The sequence below is a fragment of the Dipodomys spectabilis genome, unplaced genomic scaffold (assembly GCF_019054845.1).
Source record: "Dipodomys spectabilis isolate Male_0828 unplaced genomic scaffold, ASM1905484v1 ptg000138l, whole genome shotgun sequence".
NCBI classification, from domain to species: domain Eukaryota; kingdom Metazoa; phylum Chordata; class Mammalia; order Rodentia; family Heteromyidae; genus Dipodomys; species Dipodomys spectabilis.
Window position 1 is genome coordinate 10,416,268 of NW_024870815.1, and position 23,192 is coordinate 10,439,459.

Sequence of the window (23,192 nt, forward strand, 5' to 3'; positions counted from 1 at the left end):
TGGAAAAACATGAATGCTGACTGGGATTGCTTGCCATACTTTTCAGTGTGGTCATAACACTTTTCATTTAGAAAAAAAGAATATCTTTTAGAGATTAAAAAATAATATAAATTGATGATCAGAAACCAAACCTAAAAGTCTTGTGTGTGTATGTGTATATATATATATGTATATGTATCTATCTATCTATCTATATATAAAATGGAACATTATTAAAATTGGTGTTCATAAATTTACTCATAAGGACAATCCTCATATCCTCAATACATTTACTTGCTTTTGTTTTTGTCATACTATGACCTGACTTGTCAGAGTTATTTAAAACAAAATATCTGGAGATCAAGTTGGGAACTCTTAGCAAAATATACGCTGCCACTTGTGTCACCTGAGCAGGAGGAAAGAGGCTATGAATTCTATTTTAGGCAGACATAAGAATTCAAAAGCCTGGCAGTTTGGTGAATACATTAATAGTAACACAAACTTAAAAATGAAGGACAGTTGCTTCGGGGCTGAAGATGAGAGGATTGAAGTTCAGTACTGGTCCAAACAATTTTAAGATACTTTTTTTTTTTTTTTGAGAATCAATACAAACTCCTGGATTATAACACTTTGGACATGTTTTATTCCACTTCCAGCATTAATATTCTATTTGATGTTTGAGTTATCCTGTTTGGTTAGTGGAAGCCATTAAATTTATTTATTTATTTATTTATGTATTTATTTTGGGTCCGGTCGTGGGGCCTGAACTCTGGGCCTGGGCGCTGTCCCTCAGTTCTTCAGCTCAAGGCTAGCGCTCTACCACTTGAGCCACAGCACCACTTCCGGCTTTTTTTCTTTTTGCTTATGTGGTGCTGGGGAATCGAACCCAGGGCCTCAGGCATGCAAGGCAAGCGCTCTACCACTCAGCCAGCTTCCCAGCCCAGTGGAAGCCATTTTAGTTGACTCCTAAATATTTCTCATATAACTTTGGTCATCTTTGGTAATGTACTTGATTTTTAGTATGTAGTGTTTTAGATTTGAGGCTGTTAGATAAGTAGACTCCAGATAAGTATATGTGACTTAATTTTCTGCATCCATCTAAATATTTACCTGTTTTTTACTTCTCCAATTCAAGTACTTTTAGGTTGACTTAACCACTCTAAGGGCTCCATAAATTATTCTGTGTTGATAATTTGATTCATCTTTTATTATGTATGTTCACAGTTACCTTATAAGCCCATATTGTAAGATGTTTTGGGCTGCATGAAACTGAATCATATCAAGTTATATTTTGTGATGCAGGTTTGTTTATTTGTATTGTTGGGAAGAATGATAGAGAGCCCATGATACCCGTTAGGTGCTTCCTGAAGAAATGGAATGTTATTCTCAATTTCCTAGCTATGACTCATCTTCTCCCTTTATTTAGTACTGTTGTGCTGTTGAGCTCCCTTTGATTACTTTATAGTTGTGCTTACAGATAATTTCAGTACCACTCAACTCTCCTCTTTTTGTCTCTTTCTTTGAGCCTCTCATTCTAACCTCTCAGAAGATTTGAATGTATTGAGTTTATGAGTTGATTGGTTAGTCACCAATTGAATCATTGAATTTGTGATTGGATGGGTAGGTCACCAGCTAACACAGTGTCCTTGAGCACCATTCCTGCATAAGTCATCTCCTTGGCTGGGATACTGTTTTTCCTTACAGATGATTATCTTTGACCTAGTTGAGGAGGCCTTGTCTAATCTTTTTTTTTTTTTTGGTCCGGTTGTGGGCCTGAACTCTGGGCCTGGGTGCTGTCCCTCAGCTCTTCAGCGCAAGGCTAGCACTTTATACTTGAGCCACAGTGCCACTTCCGGCTTTTTTCTTTTTGCTTATGTGGTGCTGAGGAATAGAACCCAAGGCCTCAGGCATGCAAGGTGAGCGCTCTACCACTGAGCCACCTTCCCAGCCCCTTGTCTAATCATTTTTTGCTAAGAGTATAGATATAACACTTGGAAATCTCTGAGGAATTGCCTATGGCCAGTCATCAGGGAAGGGACTAGGGGTATGTCAGGACCTCAAGTATGTAGTACAGGACTTTTCTTCAAAAGAGTGATTTATTTAAGACCATAATCCAGAGGGATTGAAAGAGTTAATTGAAAAAGTTCCCTTAGCATGCTGTGTGTGATCTTTCATTCTTTTTTTTTGTTGGTTGTGGGGCTTGAACTCTGGACCTGGGCCCTGTCCCTCAGCTCTTCAGCTCAAGGCAAGCGCTCTACTGCTTGAGCCACAGCACCACTTCCAGTGTTCTAGTGGTTTATTGGAGATAAGAGTCTCATAGACTTTCCTGCCCAGGCTGGCTTTGAACTACAATCCTCAGATCTCAGCCTCCTGAGTAGCTAGGATTACAGGCATGAGCCATCGGCACCCGGCTTCATCCTATTTTTTTTCCTCCTAAGAATAAAGTAAGTTTGTCAAGATCCCTTGGATTAAATAAAATATTTAGACCTTTCAGGAGAGGGGGAATAAAAAATTATCATTTACCAAAAAAGGTAGAGGGCTTATGATTATGAATCATCATTTACTTTTTAAAATTTTTATTCATTTTTATCTTTAAATGATTTATAGAAGATTACAAATTAACATTTCCATTTATATGAATTGTGCTACATCTATCCCTACCCACCAGTTACATTGAGTTTTACACTTCTTTTTTCATATATGTACATTGAGTATAATTGTATACATCCACTATTCCCTTTTCCTTTCATCCCTTCCCCCTATATTTCCTATTTAAAACATGTTTCACCTTCATGCTATTCATTTTTAAAAATTGTTTCAAGGGTTTATACCATGGAATTTTACTCCTGTTTGGTCATATATGTATGCATATGTCCCTGTGTATATTTATTTACATGGAGTACGTGGAGGTTATGCTTGAGGCCTAAGATATACATATGAGAAAAAAAGCACTGTTAGGTCATCATTTTAAATAGCAACTTGTATGTAGTAATTTTTTTTTTGTCGGTTGTGGGGCCTGAACTCTGGGCCTGAGCGCTGTCCCTCAGCTCTTTAGCTTAAGGCTAGCACTCTACCACTTGAGCCACAGTGCCACTTCTGGCTTTTTCTGCTTATGTGGTGCTGAGGAATTGAACCCAGGGCCTTATGCATGCAAGGCAAGCACTCTACCCCTGAACCATCTTCCCAGCCCAGTATGTAGTAATTTTTGAAGAAAAGACTGCTTATTTCCATTTCCTGAAATCTGTTGCTAAATATATTTTTTGTTGTTGTTTACCTTGTTTTTGTAGGAATTCCATATAAGCAACTGACTGTTGGTGTTCCCAAGGAGGTCTTCCAAAATGAGAAGCGAGTGGCATTGTCTCCTGCTGGTGTTCAGGCCTTAGTCAAGCAAGGTTTTAATGTTGTTGTGGAATCTGGTGCAGGTGAAGCTTCTAAGTTCTCAGATGATCACTACAGAGCAGCAGGAGCTCAAATCCAAGGGACAAGGGAAGTGCTGGCTTCTGATTTGGTGGTCAAAGTAATTTTTACATTTTATTTTTTTCATTTATTGCATGCTAACTCTTTGAAATCCAATTGTAGAAAATTAACTTTTTCTGGTGTTCAAGGTTTTTCAGTGTCATCTTTCTCCCTTCCCCTTCCCCTTTACCTTTCCCTTCCGCTTTCCTCTTCCTCCTTCCTTTTCTTTTCTTCTCTTCTGTTTTCTTTAGTACAGGGGTTTGAACTCAGGGCCTCATGTTTGCTGAATGGTGTTTTGCCACTTGAAAACACATCACCATTCCTTTTTATTGGTTATTTGAGATCTCATATGTATACATAGGGTTGCCTGGAAAAAGGTCTTCCTACCTACGTTTCATTACCATGCATAGCTTTTAATTGATTAAATGGGGTTTGAGAACTTTCTTTGTGCACTGTCCTTTAACCAAGGTCCTTCTGAGTAGCTAGGAATATAGACAGGAGTCACTCCTACTGATTGTTTAAAAAATTAATGCATAGTAATTGTCTATTTATTATGTAGTGTTATATTTTGATATGTTTATAATGTACAATGCTCAAATCAGGGTAATTAATGTACCCATCACTGTATACATTGGTCATTTCAGCTTTTCCTATTTTTGAATGATGCCCCTTTTCTCAAAGAAATGATTGTCTGTTGTGAATGTTCTTCATGCTTCATAGAATTTTTGTCAAGTAATGTGACCTATGTTTAGTAACTGTGAGAAGGGATAAAGAGATCTTCTTTTTTTTTTTTTTTTGGGTCCAGTCGTGGGGCCTGAACTCTGGGCCTAGGTGCTGTCCCTCAGCTCTTCAGCTCCAGGCTAGAATTCTACCACTGAGCCACCTTCCCAGCCCGAGATCTTCATTTTTATATTTAATCTGTGGAAATATCCTTTTAAAATTGCCTAGGGCAAATACATTGTATATGGTCCTCTATATACCAGATTACCTACAGATGCGTGTTGACTGCCAGAATGGAAGGACTGCCCAGGACTAAATGGACAATATCTGATATGTGAAGGCTCAGTGATTTACATGGACATTCTGTAGTGCTATTTCTGGATAGGGAGAGACTATTCTAAAGGATTCTCAGCATTGGGGCTGGGAAGGTGGCTCAGTGGTAGAGCGCTTGCCTTGCATGCTTGAGGCCCTGGGTTCATTCGATTCCTCAGCACCACATAAGCAAAAAGAAAAAAGCCGGAAGTGGCGCTGTGGCTCAAGTGGTAGTGCGCTAGCCTTGAGCTGAAGAGCTGAGGGATAGCGCCCAGGCCCCGAGTTCAGACCCCACGACCGGACCCCCCCCCCAAAAAAAAAAAAGAATTCTCAGCATTGGGTTGAATGGCAAGTAGTCTTCTTAAAATAAGTTCTTGAGGTAATGTGGTAGAAATCTATATGCTAAAGAACTTTAGAATTAAAAAAAAAAATCAAGTAAGCTGGGTGCTGATGGCTCATGTCTGTAATCCTAGTTACTCAGGAGGCTGAGAAGTGAGGATTGCAGTTCAAAGTAAGCCTGGGCAGGAATGTCTGAGAGACTCTTATCTCCAATTAACCACCAGAAAAACCAGAAGTAGTGCTGTGGCTCAAAGTAGTAGAATGCTAGCCTTGAGCTCAGGGACAGCACCCAGGCCCCACCCCCAAAAAAATCATCTAAATGAGGAGACTGTATCGAGTGTATACTAGATGGAAATTAAAGCTAAGCATTAAACTACATCCTAAATGTCCTACAATCAATGCAGACATCATTACCAGATTAAAACCAGGTTTTCTACTGAAAAATGAGTGGTTTTTCTTTGTCATTTTGCCAGTCCTGGGGCTTGAACTTGGAGCCTGGGCACTGTCCCTGAGCTTCTTTTATTCAAGGCTAGCACTCTACCACTTGAGCTAAAGTGCTACTTCTGGCTTTTTCTGCTTATGTGATACTGAGGAATCAAACCCAGGGCTTCATACATGCTAGGCAAGCAACATTCCCAGCCCAACAAGCAGTTTCATATTAATTTTTACCAGGAATTAATCACATAGTTGTCTCTCCCTTCTCACCCCCCCATTTAACAGTTCTAGAAGATTTTTTTTTGGGAGGTCCTGGGGATTGAGCCCAGTACTGTTAGCATGGTAAAAATGAGCTCCAGCCTCAGCCCCAACAGGATCTTAAATGATGATTTTTGTTTTTGGTAGATGATATGATTATTGCTATAGAAAATTAGTAGTGAAAATTGGGGTTGGGAGGGTGGCTCAGTGGTAGAGCGCTTGCCTTGCATGCATGAGGCCCTGGGTTCGATTCCTCAGCACCCATAAGCAAAAAGAAAAAAAGCTGGAAGTGACGCTGTGGCTCAAGTGGTAGAGCGCTAGCCTTGAGCTGAAGAGCTGAAGGACAGCGCCCAGGCCCCACAACCGGACCCCAAAAAAAAAAAAAAAGAAAATTAGTAGTGAAAATTATGGTATAGAGATAAGTTGTAAATCAGTATTTTAAAGTTTTGGGTTTATCTACTTGGTAATGTCACTTGATATGCAGTAAAGGAATTTAAAGGTAATAGAAAATAGTACAATCCATGCCGATGTATAATTTAGGGAGGCAGATACTTTGCAGTGTCTCTCAAGAAAAGATGATAGGAGTGTATTTTGCAAATACTATTTTCTTTTAGGAGTGCATAATGTATATGAACATGTTAGAGGTGTGTTGATAAATCTGTAATATAAACATTTAGACATCATTATACTATCATTAATACATTATTTGACCTGGGGTGGCTCTCTTTTTTGGTGCTGGTCCTAGGGTTTGAACTCAAGGCCTGGGTGTTGTCCCTAAGCATCTTTTCTCAAGGCTAGCATTCTACCATTTGAACCACAGTGCCATGTCTGACTTTTTCTGAGTAGTTTGCTGGAGAAAAGATTTTCATAGATTTCCCTTCCAGGCTGGTTTTGCACTGTGATCTTCAGATCTCAGCCTGCTGAGTTACTAGGATTACAGGTGTGAACCACTGGTGTCCAGTTTATTCTTCTGTAATCTTATCTCAATGATGTATTATTTAAGTTGTCTTCCTCACCAAAAAATGTGAAGGAATTCATGTTTTTAATGTGTGATTGACCCTACTTTCAGGTTCGAGCCCCCATGGTTAATCCTACCTTAGGTCTTCACGAAGCTGACCTTTTGAAGCCATCAGGAACACTGATAAGTTTTATTTACCCAGCCCAAAATCCAGACCTGCTAAATAAACTTTCCGAAAGAAAAAGTACGGTTTTGGCAATGGACCAGGTTCCGAGAGTTACAATTGCTCAGGGATATGATGCTCTCAGCTCCATGGCCAACATTGCTGGGTAAGTTGATTCTTTTCTATTTCAGTTGAGCAGAAGCACAGTGGCAGTACACAAATATATTGTAGCTCTTCTCTCTGCATGTAATCATGGTTGTAGATTATAGCATTTTTTGAGTGTACTTCCATTATTTTTATGATCCACATTTTAGTTGCAGTGATTACATAGGAAATGGGCTTAATTGTACCCCTCTTTTTTTTTGGTGCCTGTCCTGGGGCTTGAATTCAGGGCCTGAGTGCTGTCCCTAAGCTTTTTTCTTAAAAGTTAGGGCTCTACCAGTTGAGCCACACCTCCACTTCTAGGTTTTTGTTGGTTAATTGATGATAAGAGTCTTTCAGACACATCTACCAGGGCTGGCAAAACATTAGCCACTGGTGTCTGGCTAAATTTATTTTTCATATTTTTTGAGATAGAGTAGCAATGGGGTTTGAACTGTAGGACTCGTGCTTGCTGAGCAGATGCTGTATGCTTGAGCATTCTCAGCTCTGGGGCACCTGTGTTTTGATTATAATCCATCACATAAGATCAGGTGTGGCCTATTCTGGTTATAGTTTCATGCCAGTTTTTGCTGTAGGATTATTATTTATTTATTTTTATTGTAAAGGTGATGTACAGAAGGGTTACGGTTACATAATCATGTAATGAGTATATTTCTTTGAACAGTGTCATCCCTTCTCTCATTTTCTCCCATGTTTTTCCTTCCTGGCTTCCTTCCCCTACAAATTATATAGTTCATTTTCAGCATAGTGTCTAGTGAGTGTGATGTAGGATTTTTGAATTAGAGATGTTTGACATGTATACACAGAATCACGCTTGTGTGTGTGTGTGTTTGCGTGCGCGCACGCGCGCGCGCGCACGACCACACCCACACCCACACCCACCTACCCACCCACACCCACACACACCCACACACACACAAGCTGATTGACCATCTCCTTGCCACTTCCTCTCTCCTTTTCTCCCTTCTTTCCTCCCTTCATTTCTTCCTTCCTTCTACTCTTCTCCACTCCTTTCCCTTTCTCTTTCTCTTCCCTTTTTTTTCTTCCCTTCTTTTATATCCTTCATCCCTTCCCCCACTTTCCCTTCCCTTCCTTTTTTTTGTTCATTCTTTTGTTCTTGAGAAGGATTTTGCTTAAGGCTGGCCTTAAACTAATTCTTCTGCTTCAGCCTCTTTACAGTTGGGATTATAAGCTTCCTAGCAATATATCACTACATATCTAGACTGCTGTCCTAATTGTATAGATAAACTCTTAAAATATTTGTTGAATAGAGAAGTAAAATGTCATACTCAAGGAAGGCTTACTTTTTAAAAATTTTTTTTGGGGGGCAGGGGGAAGATAGGAAGGGATGGGAAGGGGAAACAAAGGAGGAGGCTACAATGCTTGATAAGAAATGTACTCATTATCTTGCCCATGTAATTGTAACCCCTCTGTACAATATTTTCACAATTAAAAAAAAAAAAGACTGAGCAAAACGCTAAGGGAAAGCACCCCCAAAAAATTGTGTTTTTGGTGCCAGTACTGGGACTTGAACTCAGGGCCTGTGTGTTGTCCCTAAGCAATTTTGCTGAAGACTAGTGCTCTACCACTTGACAACAGCTCCACTTCCAGCTTTTTGTGCTTAAGTGGAAGTAAGAGTCTCATGTATTTTTCTTGTCAGCACTACTTTCTAAACCATGATCCTCATATCTCAGCCTCCTGAGTAGCTAGGATTACATGTGTGAACCACTGGTGCCTAGTGGAAGGCTTACATTTATAACTGAGGGCTATGTCTTCTTACTCTGAGATTAGGGTGGCAATGAACTACACTTGCCTGCCAGCACCTTACAGTCCTGTTACTGCCTAGAACGTTAGGTTGAGGAGGATTCTAAGATCTGTTCTACTCGGAGGAAGGTGGCTGTGTAGTCTGCCTGCCATGTTATGAGGGAAAGAAGCAATTACATGATTTTGGTATATTGCTGACTTTGCCTGAGAGGATGGAAAAATGAAAAATAGAATCATGCTTATGAAATCTTCTCTAAGAATCAGATTATATTTTGTGATGAAAACTATTCAAAGTGCATGGAGATAAAAACCAAAACAACAGGCCAATATGAAAAGAAACCTTTTCCAGACTCATGATTTAAAAATTTTCTTTGGTTTTATATTTTGGATGTAGCATATCAAATATGTCATGAGATCTACTTCATGTTTCAGCCATTCCCTTTTGATGTGAATAAGACAACATAAACAAAAATGACAAGTTAAAACATACTTTATTTTCCTTAATGTAATGTGGTAAACACTTTGCTTGAAGATTTTATTTGTGGTACAGATAACACACAAAGCAGAAAATTGCTTTTGTGTTTACTTAGCTTATAAATGACTTATGGGATGTAAGACTAAAAATTTTGTATGGAGGGCTGGGAAGGTGGCTCAGGGTAGAGTGCTTGCCTTGCAAGCCGGAGGCCCTGGGTTCGATTCCTCAGCACCACATAAGCAAAAAGAAAAAAGCCGGAAGTGGCGCTGTGGCTTGAGTGGTAGAGCGCTAGCCTTGAGCTGAAGAGCTGAGGGACAGCGCCCAGGCCCAGAGTTCAAGCCCCACGACCGGACCCCAAAAAAATTTTTTTTGTATGGAAAATATACAATATAAAGTTATAAGGGTATGCTAATTCTGTTACCTGAAATGTACACAAGTGAAAGAATAGCTGTGGATCAGTGGGTTTTTTTTGTTTTTTGTTTTGGGTCCAGTCGTGGGGCCTGAACTCTGGGCCTGGGCGCTGTCCCTCAGCTCTTCAGCTCAAGGCTAGCATTCTACCACTTGAATCACAGCACCACTTCCGGCTTTTTTCTTTTTTGCTTATGTGGTGCTAAGGAATCGAACCCAGGGCCTCATGCATGCAAGGCAAGCGCTCTACCACTGAGCTACCTTCCCAGCCCTGGATTAGTGGTTTTAACTTTAGATTCTTTTGAGCAACGTTAAAAGGCTATGTAAATAAGTCTGATAAGAGCTGACAGCAGTAGTGTCCAGAAACATTCTTTTTTTTTTGTCGGTCATGGGGCTTGAACTCTGGGCCTGGGCGCTGTCCCTCAGCTCTTCCGCTCAAGGCTAGCGCTCTACCACTTGAGCCACAGCACCACTTAAGGTTTTCTGAGTGGTTTATTGGAGATGAGAGTCTCATGGTCTTTCCAGCCCGGGCTGGCTTTGAACTGAGATTCTCAGATCTCAGCCTCCTGAGTAGCTAGGATTACAGATGTGAGCCACCGGTGCTCAGCCCAGAAACATTCTTATTGTCTGTCTACAAATATGGTTTTCCTGCTCCAGTGTGATTAACTTGAAGCCATGATGGTGTCTGTTACATGTTTTTACATCAGTTTTATTAGACATTAGAATATAAGATCTGATCAGGGAGAGGTTTTGTTGCCAGTTACTGGTGATTTTCACATTAAACAGTTGTATTATATGTCTGAGAAATAATAATGTAACCATGTACGAAAGTACCTTTTAAATATAAAATATGAAAATTGATTACTGTAATCTATCTAAAATATCCTATTAAAGAAAAGATGGTACACATGGGTTAGTTTTTACTGCATAACTTGTCATAGCTAAAATAATTAATGTTTGATTGAATATTGATCGAGCGCAGGCAATTCATCATGCTCTCACCTCATGATCTGTGCTTCGGTTTATCATTTAGTCCAGCTCTCAGAGATAAATACCCTTCTTGTCTCTACTTTATAGATGAGGACACCAAGAGTTAAAGACTTTTCCTAAGGGCACAAAGCTATATTCAGTCTCAAAATCTCAAACGATCAACAAAATCCCAAGTCCTTCTTTGTCCCATCCCTTACATTTAAGCCCTCCATAGTTAGTCATAGAAGAAAATTAGGACAACATAAGAAAAGTAAAAGGACAAATCTGAAAGATATAAAGTCTCAGCACCCAAAAAGAGCATCGTTGGCATTTTCATGTCTTTCTTTCCTTTTTCTTCCTCAATGCATCCACTGCAGTATGGGTTAGGAAGAGGTGGAATGGCGTCATAGATAGGAGCATGACTCTGTAAAGCAGGCTGCTGAGTGCTGGCAGTCGGCTAGTCTGCTCATTTCTCTGTTTTATTTTCCTAACTTATCAACTAAAAGTAGTATTTGTAAAAAAAATATGTGGGCTTAAAAGTTTTCATTGTTAGCCGGTCACCCGTGGCTCATGCCTGTAATAATAGCTACCCAGGAGGCTAGGATCTGAGGATCACAGTTCAGAGCCAGCCCAGGCAGGAAGTGGCACTGTAGCTCTAGTGGTAGAGTGTTCGCCTTGAGCTGAAGAGCGCAAGGACAGCACCCAAGCCCAGAATTCAAGCCCCACGACCGACCAAAAAAAAAAAAAAAAAGTTTTCATTGTATGGAATTATCCCCCCTCCTTTTTTTTTAGTTATAAGGCCGTTGTCCTCGCAGCAAATCATTTTGGACGTTTTTTTACTGGTCAGATCACAGCTGCTGGAAAAGTTCCTCCAGCCAAGGTAAGTACATCTTTTAGTGTTTGTTCATAATGCATATTCATGAAAAGCAAGGATATGTGTAGTCTTAAAATAGAGTGATTTACAAGTTTTATTGTGTGTTAGCTCTACTGGATGATTTTTGTGGCACTCACAAATTTATGGTGGAGCTATAATGAACTCCCTTTTCTGGAAGTTCTGGTTCTTTAAATTTTAGTTTACTTCTTATCTTTCTGTTTTTTATTTAGTAACTTGAATTCTTTTTTCTTTTTTTTTTTTTGGGTTCGGTTATGGAGCCTGAACTCTGGGCCTGGGCGCTGTCCCTCAGCTCTTCAGCTCAAGGCTAGCACTCTACTACTTGAGCCACAGCACCACTTCCGGCTTTTTTCTTTTTGCTTATGTGGTGCTGAGGAATCGAACCCAGGGCCTCGAGCATGCAAGGCAAGCGCTCTACCACTGAGCCACCTTCCCAGCCCCTAGTAACTTGAATTCTTAAAGAGATTTTAGTTTGCGGGCATGATTATACCTGTGTAAAAAAACCTCAGGATATATTCACAAATTCTAGGTTTCTCAGTTATTGCAACATTTTAGTTCATAGATTGAACCTTTTAGGTTTCTTCACTTCTGGTCAATTTTTGGGTCAAGAGGACAGAAAAATGGGAAGTGTGTACTTGGAACTTGGCAGAGGAGAAGAGTTCTGCTTCTGAATCCAGATTGGGAGAGGGAAGCAGTTAATGATGGCTAAGCAAAAAAACAGGGGGTTATGTTGTGACTTTCAATAGTAATATAGACCTTGGGTCTAGGCACAGGAAGAAGAACCCTCCATGTTGTTATCTACCTGCCTGCAGCTATAGGCTTCTTGCTTTTAAATGCTTTATTATATAAACCCAGAGTTTTTATACAGTTTTTATACAACAAACACACACCAAATAGCAGCTTTCAGAAATCTAGTCACATATTGTTTGAAAACAGGTCAAGTGAAAGAAAACAACAGGTGATTAAAGTGTAGACCAGAATACTTAGCAAGGAAGTGTGATATGATATGATATTTGAAATAAATCCTTTGTACGATCAAAACCAAACATCTGGCGCAAGGTGGCCAGAAGCCCACTGGCTGATTGCTTTGCAAGGCAAGTGCTCTACCACTGAGCCACCTTCCCAGCCCTGGCTGATTGCTTTGATGCCCAACTCCACTACTTAGTTTTTATTTGAGTCCTTTTAAAACTTGTGGAAGTTGAGAAGAAAACTGTGATATGAGGTTAAAAAGTGTAGCCGAAAACCAAAGGCTTGAAGGAAGAATTTAGTGAGGTCTTAAATGTTTCATCTTTTTTTTTTTTCAAGTTTTATTGTAAAGATGCTGTACTGAGGGGTTAGTTACATGAGTAAGGTAATGAGTACATTTCTTGTTGAACAGTTACCCCCTCCTTTGTTTTTTTCCTACTATCCCTTCCAAAATGTTTCATCTTTCTATTTGTTCTTAATCAATTTCACTAAAGTAAAATTTAAATTCAGTTTAAGAGATTTTAGTTGTATGTCAAATAGTTTCCTGAAATTGAAGAATTAGATACTAATTAGGATCACTATGCATAATTTTTTATTTGGATTTCTTTTAAATATGGAAAGTTTTTACTGGCCTAGATAAAACTAAAATTAGTAGAAGTCTTATGAGTTGCCATGCAAATCATGTTGTAGGAGCAGGGGATATGACCTGAATAACAATATTGTTAGTATTACAGTGTTCTTACCCATATTCTTTCTGCACAAAAGTTCTATTCCAGTGTGTGTGGAGGGGTCAGAGTTAGATGCAAATAAAAAGCAGGATTATATCAGATTAACTTTAGATACAAAGGAGATGACCCAGATAACAATACAGTTTGTAATATGAATGTGTCAGCTACTTAAGTTAGAGTACAAGAAGGCTTCTGTGAGATTTGAGTTGAGATCTGAGGATAGAAGAAAGAAGCCAGGAATTTAAGATGCTAGGGAGAAGGGAATGGCTCATGTCAGAGGTCTGGGATGGGAAAGAGTCTAGTGTGTCCTAGGAAAACAAAGAAGGCCACTGGCCATGGAGCATGGTGAACAGGTACAGGGTGATCTGAGATGGCGTGAGAAGAAAGGCTGAGCTGGATTGTATGGGACCTCTCTTACAGATCGTGCTATGCAGTTCTGGTTGTCTTGTAGGTAAGGGAAATGTACCATTCAAGGTTAAAAAATTGTATCTGGCTGTTCTGGTGGAGAGCAAACAGAAGAATGAAGACAAGGTAGATTAGGAATTGTTATACCTGGGAAAAGGATGGCGAAAGAGATACAGGGAGGTAGATCAATGGTGGCTGGCTATCTTTGGGGGCTAAAACCAGTAGTATTTGTTGATGGCTAGAGCATTTGTGGACAGTTGGTGCCCATTACAAGCTGGGGCTGCTGAGAGGAGGAATTGGGTATGTGACTGAATATCAGCAAGATTCCTACAAGTGTTGCCTTACTCTTGTCTTTTGCACTATATTCTTAAATGTATGTGTGGACTGTTGTCAGTTGGCAGTATGCTTTAGTTAGATTGGATCTCATTGTGTTGCAGATGTTAGGCAATTTGTTCAAGGTAACCCAGAGCTAGTTAGTAAAAGAGCCATCATTTCAGTGTAAGCTCTCTGACAGTCTCTTTTTCTTCAATTCTTGCTGAGGAACAAAAGTGAATTTCTTTTGTAGCTCCTATATTGTTTTACTTGTGCGTAATTCTGCTCTTTAAATTATGAAGTCTTTGCTATTTATTTATTTTTGTTGTTAATTTAAACACATTTTTATATTGGTAGACTGATGGTGTAACAAATATATGGCATTCTATTTTGAAGTATATGTACAATATATATTTACATATATATTACAATTGTTAATCATACCTAATTAACATATGCATTACCTCATGGCAGTTTTGTAGAGAAAGTATATATTGTCCTTTCTATATTTTTTCTAGAATACAATATATCATCCTTAACTGTAGTTACCTTACTAAACAATAGAGGTCTTGAAATTTATTCCTCTTAACTGTAATCATGCATCTTAAAAAAAATTTTTTTTATTGTAAAGATGCTATACAGAGTGGTTATAGTTACATGAGTAATGAGTACATTTCTATTGAACGTGTTACCCCTCTCAGTCTTTCTATATAGCTGAGACTGACCTGGAATTCAGTATTTCAGTATGTAGTCTAGGCTGGCTTCAAACCCATGATGCTTCTGTTGTAGTCTCCTGGGTACTAAGATTTCATGCATTTTTCTTATTTCTTGTTTTAGGATAATTGACCTAGTAATTTTTTTTTTTTTTACTTATTTCATTTTTTTCTTTTTCTTTAGCCGTGTTGGAACTTTTGTGTAGAACTTTTGTGAGACTCTTACCTCCAATTAACCACCAGAAAACCAGAAGTGGAGCTGTGGCTCAAAGTGGTAGAGTTCTAGCCTTGAGCAAAAGAAGCTCAGGAACAGTGCCCTGAGTTCAAGCCCCACAACTGGGGGAAAAAAAGGAAGGAAGGAAGGGAGGGAAGGAGAGAGGGAGGGAAGGAAGGAGGGAGCGGAGGGAAAAAGAGAAAAAAAGGAGAAAGAGGTTAGGGCGAGGAAAACAGGGGAAGGAAGGGACGGGAGGTAAGAGGAGGGGAGGGAAGGGAAGGGGAGAGGAAAAGGAAGGGAAGGGGGGAGGGAAAGGAAGGTGGAGGGAAGGGAACGGGAGGGGAGGGAATCTAGATTAGTCAAAACTGTGTTCCTAGGACCCTGTGGCAGGACTTAGGGCTTCAGAGGTCATGTCAATGAATATTGGTGATGATGGTTTGTATGCAGGAGAAGAAAAATTCATAGGAATAGAGATGAATCTCACAGTCTTTCCTCCCTGGGCTGGCTTTGAACTATGATTCTTAGATCTCAGCCTCCTGAGTAGCTGGGAATACAGGCATGAACCACCAGCACCCAGCTTCTAGATTTCTTTAAAAGGTAGAAGGAGACAGAGATGTGGGCATGATTAGAGGGTGGGTATTTATAAGCTTCACGGTTTCTGTGGGTGGCGGTTTTTTTTTTTTTTTTTCTGTAGAAAGAAGGACTTTCCTTCAATGGCTTCTTTATGAAATATGTAAAAAGACTTTTCTTTCGTCTGGAAGGCCATTCCAGACTGGAAAAACATTGTTCTTCATTTCTTGAAGGAAGGGGAGGCTTTTTTTTTTTTTTTAATATACAGGAATTCTTTGGTTCTCTTAGCTCTGATCCTTCCATGGTTAGGTTTATTAGTTCTATTATTTCATATTTCAGGTATAGTTTATTCAGTTATGAATTCTGGACACTAGCTATGTTATCCAGAAGCATTTGATTTCAAAACAAGAGTTTGGGTAAATGTTTTACCAATTTTGTGACTGTCTTTGAAATATGTTTTGGTAGTTCTCACTCATGGAAAAATCTTAGACTTGGAGAGGGCAGAGGTAGTTAGAAGGACACCCTGGACTGGGCGCCGGTGACTCACGCCTGTAATCCTAGCTACTTAGGAGGCTATCTGAGGGTCGAGGTTCAAAACCAGCCCAGGTAGGAAAGTTCTTGAGACTCTTATCTCCAATAAACCACTAGAGGGTTGGGAAGGTAGCTCAGTGGTAGAGCATTTGCCTTGCATGCACGAGACCCTCGGTTTGATTCCTCAGTACCACATTAGCAGAAAAAGCTCAAAGTGGTGCTATGGCTCAAGTGGTAGAATGCTAGCCTTGAACCGAATTGCTGAGGGACATCGCCTAGGCCCAGAGTTCAAGCCCCACGACTGACAAAAAAAAAGAAGGACACCCTGGGCATTTAGTAGAAGTTGCTTATTTTTATTGTTTTTGTTGGTCGTGGGGCTTGAACTCTGGGCCTGGACACTGTTCCTGAGCTCTTCAGCTCAAGGCAAGTGCTCTACCACTTGAGCCATAGTGCCACTTCCGGTTTTCTGGTGGTTAACTGGAGATAAGAGTCTCATGGACTTTCCTGCCGGGGCTGGCTTTGAACTGCGATCCTCAGCTCTCAGCCTTCTGAGTAGCTAGGATTACAGCCATGAGGCACAGGTACCCAGCTAAAAGTTGCTTTTACACAGTAAAAATAAACCTGTTAATCTGTAACACGTGCGATGCTGATTGTGCTTATATAGCTTTTACTCTGAGGTGCTGATTGTCAGGCTACTTTTAGTGGAGGTTATTGGTCCTTGCCAGCCATTGTTCCTTTGATAAAATATTAAAAGCAATGATGTTCAGCTAAAAAATAGTTTGTTCATCTCATCAAGGTATGGAGGGCTGGTCATTACCAGCACCATGGGCACCACCATTTACTGAATGTTAATTATTTACCAGGTATTGGTAGTTGACAGGTGGTGATCTTTTACTCTCACGGGATATTGAACTTTAATGAAAATATAACTGATTCTTTCTTCTTTCCTAGATTCTGATCGTTGGTGGTGGTGTTGCTGGGCTTGCTTCTGCAGGTGCAGCAAAGTCCATGGGTGCAATTGTGAAAGGATTTGATACAAGGTGAGTGCTTTCTTAGTGATTGATAGTGATCTGAAAATATTTTATTTCAAGTGAGTCCTATCACATTTTCTTTGGAATTTATCAGTTGTAATACCTCATTGACACTGCCAGGTAAGCTCTTTCCATTCGAAAATATTTGAAAGTTTTAAAAGTTAACTCAAGAGTGAAGTTGTATTCCTTATTGGAAAACAAATAGGCAAGAACCTCAGTACAGTAGAAATAAAAGAAAAAAGAAAACTAGTAAATCATCAGTCTTAGATTGCCAAGAGGACTAGAATTATCTGTCTTATATATCTTTTTTTTTTTTTTTTGTCGGTCATGGGGCTTGAACTCGGGGCCTGAGCGCTGTCCTTCAGCTCTTCAGCTCAAGACTAATGCTCTACCACTTGAGCTCTAGCGCCACTTCTGGTTTTCTGGTGGTTTATTGGAGATAAAGATTTTCACTGACTTTCCTGCCCGGGCTAGCTTTGAACCACGATCCGAGCTACCAGGCCCTGGCTTTGTCTTATATATTTTTATTGCTTTGTTATATCCTGTTTCTCTTAGAATGCTTTTAGGTAGGGGCTGGGAAGGTGGCTCAGTGGTAGAGTGCTTGCTTTGCATACCTGAGGCCCTGGGTTCGATTCCTCAGCACCACATAAGCAAAAAGAAAAAAGCCAGAAGTGGTGCTGTAGCTCAAGTGGTAGAGTGCTAGCCTTGAGCTGAAGAGCTGAGGGACAGCGCCCAGGCCCAGAGTTCAGGCCCCACGACTGGACCAAAAAAAAAAAAAAAAAAAAAGAATGCTTTTAGGTACCACATGAACAAAGTTATTTATGAATGAGGAAAGAGAATGAGATAGGAGATATTTTAGCAGATGGGTGGGGAGCATGCCTGCCCTGAATGCAAAGAAAAATCTAGCCCTTTTCATACGAGAGTAGCACGGAAAGAGTTGTTCTGATTGCGTTATTTGGGATAAGGCTTCTGTTTTGAATGTAAAGAGAGGGTTGTTTATCTTCCTCTGATAATTTTAGAGCTCCTTAGTGAAAGTAGTTGGTTACATTCATTCTGTATTTCCCTAAGGCAACTATACAAATACTTCCTAATTTGTCTTTAAAAAGAAGTTTGATTAAAATTTCTCTTTGTTGCTGAAGACACTAGATACTGGTTTTATTAAATGGTTGTTAAGTATTATGATCATGTAGGTGTCCATTCTTGAGGTTGAAACATTAGTTATTACCAACTGAGGGCAACAGGAATAATGCCACTGATATTTATTAACTTGTTTGTTTGATTATTTGTTTTTGGTGCTGGGAATTGAACCTTGTGCATGCTACCTATACCTTTCTGCTGCCGATCTTAAGTATAAAATGATAGAAAAAGATTGCAAGGTGGAAAGAATTTGACTTTTCAAAGTAAACAGTACTCCATAGAATGTGGTCAATGATTCTTACCTAGAGTTTAGAGAGGTGATATATTGATAAAAACTGTCCTAAAATGAGAAAATAAGTTATTTTCAAAGTAAACTGGTCACAACCAAGGGGGCCAAGATTAAATATACAATAGTTTGTCTTTGTTATTTTTTCTAAATTTCATCTGTAAGTAGGTGAACAAAGATGTTTCATGTATATATATATATATATACACACACACATATGTATCATGTATATATATACACGTATGTATTTATATAAATATAAATACAATGAATCTTGATTAGTGCTACTTTTTATTTATGGTACCATTTTTTTTTTTTTTCTTGGTTGTGGGGCTTGAACTCTGGGCCTGGGCGCTGTCCCTCAGCTCTTTAGTTCAAGGCAAGTGCTCTACCACTTGAACCACAGCACCACTTCCAGTTTTCTGGTGGTTAATTGGAGATAAGAGTCTCATGGACTATCCTGCTCAGGCTGGCTTTCAACTGCGATCCTCAGATCTCAGCCTCCTGAGTAGCTAGGATTACAGGCATGAGCTACCGGTACCCATTGGTACCAAGGTTTGAATTCAAGGCACCTTGCATGTTCAGCTGGCGCTTTATTATTTGGGCCATGCCTCCAGACCAGCTTTTTCTGTTTTTTTTTTTTTGAGATGGCGTCTAGAGGACTTTACTGCTTAGACTAGCTTTGAACTATAGTCATCCAAATCTTTGTCTAGGACTCGGGTATGAGCCACTGATGTTTGGCTATCTTTTCATTTATAGTGTTTGCTGATGTGAACATTTTTGTAGACCTTTAGAGAACAGATTGCTTATGTGTTCATTGTAGTAGATGACAATATTAAAATAGGACTGGATATATCTGACCTAGACATGATTTGAAACTTACTGTTAAGTAAGAATAGTATTGTTGCTTAACTCTACTTTTGTTTATAATTTACATTCTTGGAAGTGTCTCATTATTTTCTTGGGACAAATTTCTGTAGTGGCCTTGGATCATTATATAGATACGTGTGTGTGTGTGTGTGTGTGTGTGTGTGTGTGTGTGTGTGTGTGTATGTGTGTATGTATATGTGTGTGTCTAACAATATGTGTACCTATATATAATTTTTGTATTATTCTTATTTTTTGTGTTACTATTATACATTCTTGAAACTTTTTAAAGAACTGTATCCTTGTGGCTGCAAGGGATGGGAAACACCAAATTAAATTGGCTTAAACCACAAAACAATGCATTATCTCTCCTAAGTTCTTTTTGCCTTTCCTCTCTGCTGCCCTCAGATTTGGTATACTCCTAAGACTGATTCCACTTGTGGTTGCAACTTGACCTGCATGGGCATTCTTGGCACCAGAAACTTATTCAAGCCAGCAGAGAGAGCCATCTCTTGCTCAACAATGGATTGCATGTACTAACTCTTTATGCCCACGCCAGAACATGATGGTGGCTAGGGATTTATTGGCTCAGACCTTGGTGTCTCAAATTCTTTGATGGCAAGACTGACTGATGTTCTTTCTAAAAATATAACTTCTGGTCTCTGTACTGGACATTATTATGATTCATTGGTTCTGGGGAAGGGCCTAGGGATTTGAATTTCTAATAAATACTTCCAGGGATTGTTGCCATAGGGAGGTTTGAGATTGAGTATACCCTAGTGGAATGGGTATTGGTGAGTTCCTATACAGAGCTGAAATCTTTGTTGGCTGTGGCTTTCCAGTAAGGATAAGGCAAATGTGTAGCATTTATTTTAATACTGAAAAAATATGTATAATGTACACAAATACTATATATTAAAATATATATATATATATTTTATGTTGGCTTTTCATGTATTTTCAGAAACTTTATGAGGTAACAAAATGACTTGATTAAAATATTTTTAAGTAAGAGTCATTTCTGTGGGAAAACCCCAATGTAAGAACAAACTCTGAGCATTTGCAAATGAAAAAACCCAACTATGTGAATGATAGTAGGTCTTTGCCCTCCCTTCCTCCCTTCCTCCCTCCTTCCTTCTTTTGGCAGAACTCAGGGTCTTGTGCTTGTTAGGCAGGTGATTTATTGCTGAGCCACATCTGCAGCATATTAATACATTAGTGATTTTTTTTTTTTGGTTGGTTGTGGGTCTTGAACTCTGGGCCTGGGCGCTGATCCTCAGCTCTTCAGCTCAAGGATAGCACTCTACCACTTGAGCCACGGCACCACTTCCGGCTTTGTCTGCTTCTGTGGTGCTGAGGAATTGAATCCAGGGCCTCATGCATGCGAGGCAAGCACTGTACCACTGGGCACCTTCCCAGCCCTACATTAGTGATTTTGAGACAGAGTTTCACTCTTTTGCCCGGGTCTGCTCCTGGATTGTAACTAATTTTAGGCCTCTTTCCTTGGCTGGGATGACAGGTTTGTGCCCCACTGCTCAGCTTCTTCTATTGGGATAGAGTTTCTTGAATTAAAAATTTTTTTTTTCCCAGGCTGGCCTCGAATTATATTACTCCTGATCTCAACCCCTGTGTAGCTGGGATGACAAGCCATAGGATATAATGGCCATGGTTGAGAAGTGTCTCATGAACTTTTCTGCCTGGACTGACCTTGAATCTCCTTCTAATCTTAGCTTTTTGAATAGCTAGGATTATAGGCACAGGCCACCACTCCCAGCTGATACTAAGTCATAATGTATATCAGATCATTATTAATATCTGTGTGACAAGGATGGATAGCTTTGTGACAAAATAATTCCTGGAAAAATGTTTATTTCCAATTTAATTAATTCTTTTTGCAATTTAACTGATTTGAAGCTGCATTTCCTTATTTTTTCCAGATAAAATATTATCATCAAAGGATTATCTGCCTCTAGAAAAAAAAAACCCAAAAACAACAACAACAAAAAAGTTATGTGGCTGGGAAGGTGGCTCAGTGGTAGAGTGCTTGCCTTGCATGCATGAGGCCCTGGGTTCGATTCTTCAGAACCACATAAGCAGAAAAAAAGAAGCCAGAAGTGGTGCTATGGCTCAAGTGGTAGCATGCTAGCCTTGAGCTGAAGAGCTGAGGGACAGCGCCCAGGCCCAGAGTTCAGGCCCCACGACCGGACCCTTCCCCCCCCCCAAAAAAAAAAAAGAGTTAAGTCAGAAGCACTATGTGTAGTCTGCTCTTCTTAAAAATGGGAGAGTGAGGGAAGGGGTAACATTATCCAAAATGTTTTATGATTTATGTTTTATGATTTATGTAGCTGTGACTCCTCTGCACATCATCTTTATGATAACAAAAAAAAATTAAAAAAAGTAAGTGAAGATTTTGGTTCTCTTATTAAGTACCTATAATGATTACTTGTTTCTCTCTTAATAATTCAGAGCTGCAGCTTTGGAACAGTTCAAGTCTCTTGGTGCTGAACCCTTGGAAGTTGACTTGAAAGAATCTGGTGAAGGTCAAGGAGGATATGCGAAAGAGATGTCCAAAGAGTTTATTGAAGCTGAAATGAAGCTTTTTGCCCAGCAGTGTAAAGAGGTGGACATTCTTATCAGCACAGCACTCATCCCAGGTACGCTGCTGACTAATCGGTACCTGTAAAGCATTATTGTTACGATTTTCTTTAAAAAATGAGGATTGAATGATTGTTTAACATATGGGTGTCTTGAAGTGAAGATGTCTTTTTTTTGGTACATTATAAAAGGACTAGAAAATGAACAAAGTATGTGACACAAATCGCTTGCTCTAGAGGCAAGTCATTAATACTTTCCTGTTTTCTCCCAATGTGATTTTTACATAACGGTGTTCATGAATTATTCTGTGTGTACACTTCTATTTATAGACAGTTTTTTTGTTTGTACTCTTGATCAGTTATTATTTTCCTGTTCTTGTTGTAAATACCTTCTACTCTTACTTATTGTAGAAACTTTAAACAGTACTGAAAAGTCTAAAGATAAGTGTTACTAATATTTTGTTGATTGTATTTCCATATGCATAAATTATCTATAATATATTATATCATTATATAATATACAGTTATATATTTTATAGGATTAATATATTATACATTATATGACATACACAATTTATAATAAATACTATATATATATAATTTCTTTGTGTGCCTCCTGGAGCTTGAATTCTCAATCCTGTGCTCTCATTCGGCTTTCTTGCTAACAACTGGTGATCTACTATTGAGCCACATCTGTAGTCTAGAATTGTGCTGATTTATTGATGAGAGAGTCTGACAGTCTTTTCTGTCTGAGTTAGCTTTGAACTTGATGTCAGCCTTTTGTGAAGTGTGAGCTGGCATCTGACTTCTAGTATCTTTTTGTTTTTTTCTTTTTATGGTGGTACAAAGGCTTGAACTCTGGACTTCTACTCTTCTTTAGCTTTTTCTTTTTTCTTTTTCTTTAGCTTTTTCTATTCAAGGCTAGAGTTCTTAAGCCACACCTGCACTTCTAGACTTTTACCAGGTAATTGGAGATAAAAGTCTCATAGATGTTTCTGTTTGGGCTGGTTTTGAACCATGATCTTTAGATCTCAGCTCCTCAGTAGTTAGAATTAGGGCCTAGTTTTCCAATTTTAACTTAAGGGTAGGATATTCTGTTTCTTTCTAATGATTTCCTCTGTCACATTCGGTTGTTCTAACCAAATTCTGAGCTCATTGATGGCATGAATTATGTTCTAGATTCTTCATAACATTCTCTAAAGAATACTTGAACTCAATGCATGATATTGAACTAGTAAGAATTTATTAATTGGTAAATAGTAGCTTTATCTGTCAAGATTTTATAGTGAAGAAGTTCTCCCGTACATCTTCACCTGTCATGTCATTCTGTTTTGAACAAGGAGTATAATACTGACTCTTATATTTTTGTTTTCCAAAAGAAAATGGACAGATAATAAGAGTGTAGAGGGGTCATGATTATGTTTAATCCTACTAAGGGGACTTCACTTTCTGTATTAGACTCTGGAGAATTAGAAATTGCCTCATCTTGAGGCCATAGAGGAGTGGGGAAAGTTTTTTCTGACACCCTCCTACTAGAGAAACTCTCAT

General features: G+C 39.2%; 1 protein-coding gene across 3 annotated transcripts in view; it reads left to right on the forward strand.

Annotated features, from left to right (window-relative positions):
- Window positions 1-23,192, forward strand: part of Nnt (nicotinamide nucleotide transhydrogenase) — a 99,568-nt gene that overhangs the window by 7,051 nt on the left and 69,325 nt on the right. For all 3 annotated transcript variants that reach the window (XM_042690499.1, XM_042690500.1, XM_042690501.1), the window contains exons 3-7: window positions 3,267-3,496; window positions 6,569-6,786; window positions 11,191-11,278; window positions 16,681-16,769; window positions 21,517-21,704. In XM_042690499.1, the coding sequence (XP_042546433.1) occupies window positions 3,267-3,496; window positions 6,569-6,786; window positions 11,191-11,278; window positions 16,681-16,769; window positions 21,517-21,704 (813 nt within the window). The remainder of the gene's footprint in view (window positions 1-3,266; window positions 3,497-6,568; window positions 6,787-11,190; window positions 11,279-16,680; window positions 16,770-21,516; window positions 21,705-23,192) is intronic.